This window comes from Dermacentor variabilis, chromosome 11 (assembly GCF_050947875.1).
Source record: "Dermacentor variabilis isolate Ectoservices chromosome 11, ASM5094787v1, whole genome shotgun sequence".
Taxonomy (NCBI): Eukaryota; Metazoa; Arthropoda; class Arachnida; order Ixodida; family Ixodidae; genus Dermacentor; species Dermacentor variabilis.
Window position 1 is genome coordinate 125,606,884 of NC_134578.1, and position 4,947 is coordinate 125,611,830.

The 4,947-nt window shown below is 43.2% G+C and overlaps 1 protein-coding gene across 1 annotated transcript; it reads left to right on the forward strand.

Moving 5' to 3' along the window:
- Positions 1–2,286: 2,286 nt before the first annotated feature.
- LOC142563502 (uncharacterized) lies at positions 2,287–4,703 on the forward strand. The gene is made up of 3 exons (XM_075674051.1): positions 2,287–2,727; positions 3,218–3,418; positions 4,282–4,703. Exons 1-3 carry the CDS (start codon positions 2,706–2,708, stop codon positions 4,701–4,703), a joined length of 645 nt encoding a protein of 214 aa, XP_075530166.1. The 5' UTR covers positions 2,287–2,705.
- Positions 4,704–4,947: the final 244 nt, after the last annotated feature.

The window sequence follows — 4,947 nt, forward strand, 5'->3', positions numbered from 1 at the left end:
TCTTTCCGCCGGCTACACCCGGGGGGGTGGTGACAGAAGACCTATGGGCCCCGGGTGCCAGACGACCTAGCTACGCCACTGAGTATGCATCATCGATTTAGTCCCCGCATCCCACCTACTTAATCGACATGCTAGAATCAGTCCAAAACCGAGCTGCCCGTTTCATTTCACGTAATTATAGCCATCGCTCCAGCGTAACGCAAATGAAACTCGATCATTCCATACAGCTTTTAGTTCTTCGCCGTAATATCGCTCTGTTATCCTTGTTTCACAATTATGTTTATAATGCCACACAATCCACACTACATATCCAGATCGCCTCGAACACGTCTCGCCGATTAAATAACGACTTCAGTTTTGCGCGTATGTACGGTACGACACATGCTTTTAACCTTTCCGCGCTCCCTACGGCCACTCGCTTGTGGAACAATCTGGCTGATCACATTGCTTCCGAGTCAGATCAAGAAAAATTTCGTCATCTCCTACACGAGCATTTTTCATAATAGCACTTACAAATCACTTTATCTTGTTTCTTAAACTTGGCAGTGTCCTTCGAGCTTCTTGTGATTTTTTTTATTGATGCATTGCTATCTCGCTTCTATGAATTGCTATTTTATGCTGCGTCACGTGTTCACTTTCATGCCCTGTATATATTATTGCTTTGTTGCGTCTGTTTCCCTAAATATCCCTTCAAGAATTGTACTCCCTGATATGTTGATTTTTCGTGTATTTTACTTTCTAGTATTAGTACCTTACGTTAAGTTTTACTCGTGTTGTTTCCTTAAGTGTACCTTTACGGCCTTTCATTACTTCAGTTGTTCCTTTCTTTCATGTTTTTGGTAGTAATGTTGATGAGCCCTACATTGAGGCGTATCTTTTGTATTACACTTTAGAAGGTTGTTTACTCTTTTTTTTCCTTGATTTTGTAACCCCCCTTACACAATGCACCCATAGGGCCTGTTAGGTATGTTAAAATAAATTAAAAAATGAGTCCCTCCCGTGCCACTGACTATAACGGGATTGAAAAAGAAGTAAAAACGAAGAATAAAATAATGAAAGAAAAAGAGAAAGAAGAGCAAAAAGAAAAAAAGTAGAGAGGTGATAGGGATACAGCTATTATCCGGCTGGCCACGACCAAAGGAAGGGACAAGGAATTCAGGGGCATTTATTGAATATTATTTGATTGTTGTTTAACTTGTAATTTGTTTCTGAATTCTTGATTGTATTATTTCCGGTGTCCTGCTTCTTGTCATGTTAGGGCTTGATTCTTCAATACAGATGGCGTCATTCTTCAGTGCTTCTTGGTTTCTCTGTCTACCTGCAAAGTGCTTTGAAAATATCTTTAAGAAGGAGGCAATTGATAGATTTCTTTTAATGTTTAAATTGTCTTTTTTACACGGTATGAAATTCTTTGTGTGGGAGATTAAAACTTTAAAAAAAATATATATAAACACTATGCTATGCTGCAGTCGATAAATGGAAGAGCCCAGTAGTAGTAGTATTGTATTTTAAAAAGTATGACTATTTTATGTTTCACTTTTAAGTACCTCTAAACTGTGTATATAAGTATGCATAATTTTATATATATTCCTTGTTCTTGCTCCTAGTTTTAATTTTTTGTTATTTTAGTTACTGAGAATTGTATTTTTCAACAGATTTTATGATACACACACACACACACACACACACACACACACACACACACACACATATATATATAAGTACATGCATATATATAGTGGGTGAATTATCTCAAGTTTTGCAAGAGTTTTTCGTTGGACTTCATTTCCTTATGGTATATGTTGCGATACTTTTAAAAGTGAATAATAGTTTCAGTTGTTGATTGTGTATAGATCACCAGGGTGAGATCATTTTTTAAAAAATATATCACTTGGTCAAACTGCCAGCATTTTCCGATACTAGCCGCCGTATTCACAAACGCTCCTTTCCTTACTCGTAAAGGTGGCCTTTCGTAAGGAGAACTTAAAGTGTGAGGAAAGGTTAAGGCGCCCTTCAAAGACCCACCTTAAGACATTTTAAGGCCACCTTCCGAAAGGCGCCCTTATCTGAATAAGTGTGTGACACGGGAGCGAGGCTATGTCCATTCTTACGCTTTATTCTTCTGTGTATATACGTAAAATTTATTCCTGCAATAAAATACTAATAAAACTGAGCCCCAGCACTCCTACAAGCAAGCACCGCCAACTTTAGACAGAAAGTTTACCCGTTGTTGACTCAACTTTGTTTTCGGCTGGCCACTATGCAGCGTTGCCGGCGTGCCGTCACAACAACATGCTTAAGCATGCTTGCTGCTTTTCAGGTTGTCCCTTTTTTGTGTGTGTTTACTTTGCGAACCCGGTCGGTGCTTCTTATTGTTTGGACTTTTTCTTTTCGTGTTTTTCTTTCTTCTGTTGTCTACTTTTGTGTAATAATAATTTCTCAAGAAGAAAAATTGTAATGGAGGGGAAAAAAGAATAAATTTTAGCGAGCAGGAGCGAAGCGTGCTTATCGATCTGGTAAGCAAGTACAAGGACCTCGTACTTGGACAAAACTTGGACAGAAACTTGGACAAAAAAAAGAAGACGTGGAAGCAGATCACGGACGAATACAACTGCCGGCCCAATGTTCGATTTCGCACCGAACCGCAACTGCGCAAATGTTGGGATAATTTAAAAGAAAAGTGGAGGAAAGGGAAGGCCGACGACATGAAGGAAGTGTTTACTACAGGTGAGCTCGTGTTCTCTCTGTTCCGTTTTGCTACTCGCTGCTTTTGCTTGAGTAAAGCTACATCTTGCCGATAGTGAGGCTCCTTGATGTATGCCTACAGCGGCTTAGCCGCGTCAGCTCCGTCGCCGTGCCAGAATAAGTTACTTCGTTGAAATATGGCATGTGATTGTTCGCACCTTGCTTCGAGACTTTTAATTTCTATTGTTGTAGATGTCGCGCTCTCGAACGCAAGCACGCACTTTTTAAGCGTTCTCGCGTGGCCGTGGCTTAACGGCGTGTACCAAGCGCGTGTTCACATAAACGCGAGCTCGAGTCCACACTGGCCGTCGCCAAATTAGCTGCTGCCCGTAGACGGCGACAAGTCCACTGCCATTCACGCAAATATCGCAAAAGTAATGATTAAAGCATGTTCACGCTTAGCACGACGCTAGCCGAGTGCAGTTAATTCAGAAATGATTGGCGTATAAGCAACGTCGTGGTGTCTTTTCAGGAGGTGGCAGCGCGCCAGCGAGCCAACTGACCGACGAGTTGGAGCGAGTTGGAGCTGCCGCAACGCATATGTCGACGCGGGTGCACAACCCGGTCGACAGTGACCGTGGGCGCCACGTCTTTACTGTTGGATCGCAAGTAACCCCGAGTGTCGTCTCGCTGCTCCAACCGATGCAAGTGGAGTCGCTGGAACCGCCCGATGGTATGCGAATTGCGACGGCAGCTTTTTGGAAGCAAGTGGTTGATCGTACTGGGCGAGCACAGATGAGCAAAGGAGTTGCACCAAAATCTCTCATTCAGAGAGGAAACCCTGTAAACATTCACTGCTTGCACATTTATTGTTTACATTTAGCCAAACAAGTGGCTCACAACACTTGTATGTGCACTGTCCAAACATTTGACGTGGTGACAATGATTGCTCCCTGCTGGTAGCTTTTTGTTCATTTGTGCAGTGAAAATCACGAGGCTTGTACTTGAAATGCACATAAGTCTGCCACTAGTATAGTGCATGTGCTACTTCCTCTGCACTGTGCAAGTCCCCGAAGAAAACAGAGCTGTGACTAGTTGCAGTGCTTCATACATCGAGGCACTGCATTCGAGTCAACAAAAGGGTGCACTGTTGTTGGCAGCAGTGCCCTGCGCAAAGCAGTATCAATGCTACCAGACAACCTTGCCTATCACATAGCTAGCAAAAGAGCCAGCTTTTAAGAAACCCCAGGAGTATGCCCCCATTCCTGCTGTGTGCTTTAAAGATTTCAACAGGGGTACAGAGTGAACTGCTTCCACTTATTGCTATTGTGCGAGTAAAAATCCAAAAGGAGAAAAAGCCAGCTAAACTAGATGGGCGGTAACATTAATAATTTATTGCATTTGATGAAGCACATACATATTCATTAATTCAGCCCAGTCCTTGATATTGTATAGTATATGAGCTATAGTGTCGCAAGTGCTTGTAGTTGCTCACTCGGATAAGTGGAAGCAAAATTTGTGTTCACACAGTTAGTCTTTATGCATATTGTTATCATAAGTTGTGTTCAAAGCTAACAGTTGCAAATGTCTTCGCAGATAACATATATCAGTGGGATTCGCCGGCAAGCCCTGTTGATGACAGCTGCCAGGACACACAAAATAGAGCAGTCACAGCTGAGGTGTCAGCAGGACCAGTCGACCCGCAGCTGCCTTCCCCACTACCGGCTGCACCGTCAGAGGCTACCCCGCGAGGCTCGATTTCTGTTGTACAACGCAGAATATTTGCAACGAAAAGGACAGCCCTTGAAGAAGAGCTCAGTGCCCGCATTCAAGGTGTTGAAGAGGACAGCAAGCGGAAGAAGCGGGAGGACGTACTAAAGATGAAACTAATGCGTGCGGAACATGCGCTTCACATGAAGCAATCGAAGCAGCTACACGAGCTCGAGTGTGCGACCAGGAAAGCGAAGCTCGAGCTTCTCCAGCTGAAAATAGCTGCAGTAAAAAAAGGCAGTGAATAAAATGGGACAAAATCTTTTATTTTGAATATGCATTGTGTTTTGCTCTGGAACATTTTAGGAAAAATATTGCTGAATAAGACGTGCTCGTGTTCTGAAGCCACTCGCTGAGTCAACGGGCTGTGGTCCTTGAGCTTGTGAAGCTGCGGAGGGTTGCTGAATGTTGCATGGGTCAGGAGGCAGTTCATCACTTTGACAGTTCCGGCCAAAGTTGTGCAGAGCTGCGCACGCCGTGATGACAATGGCA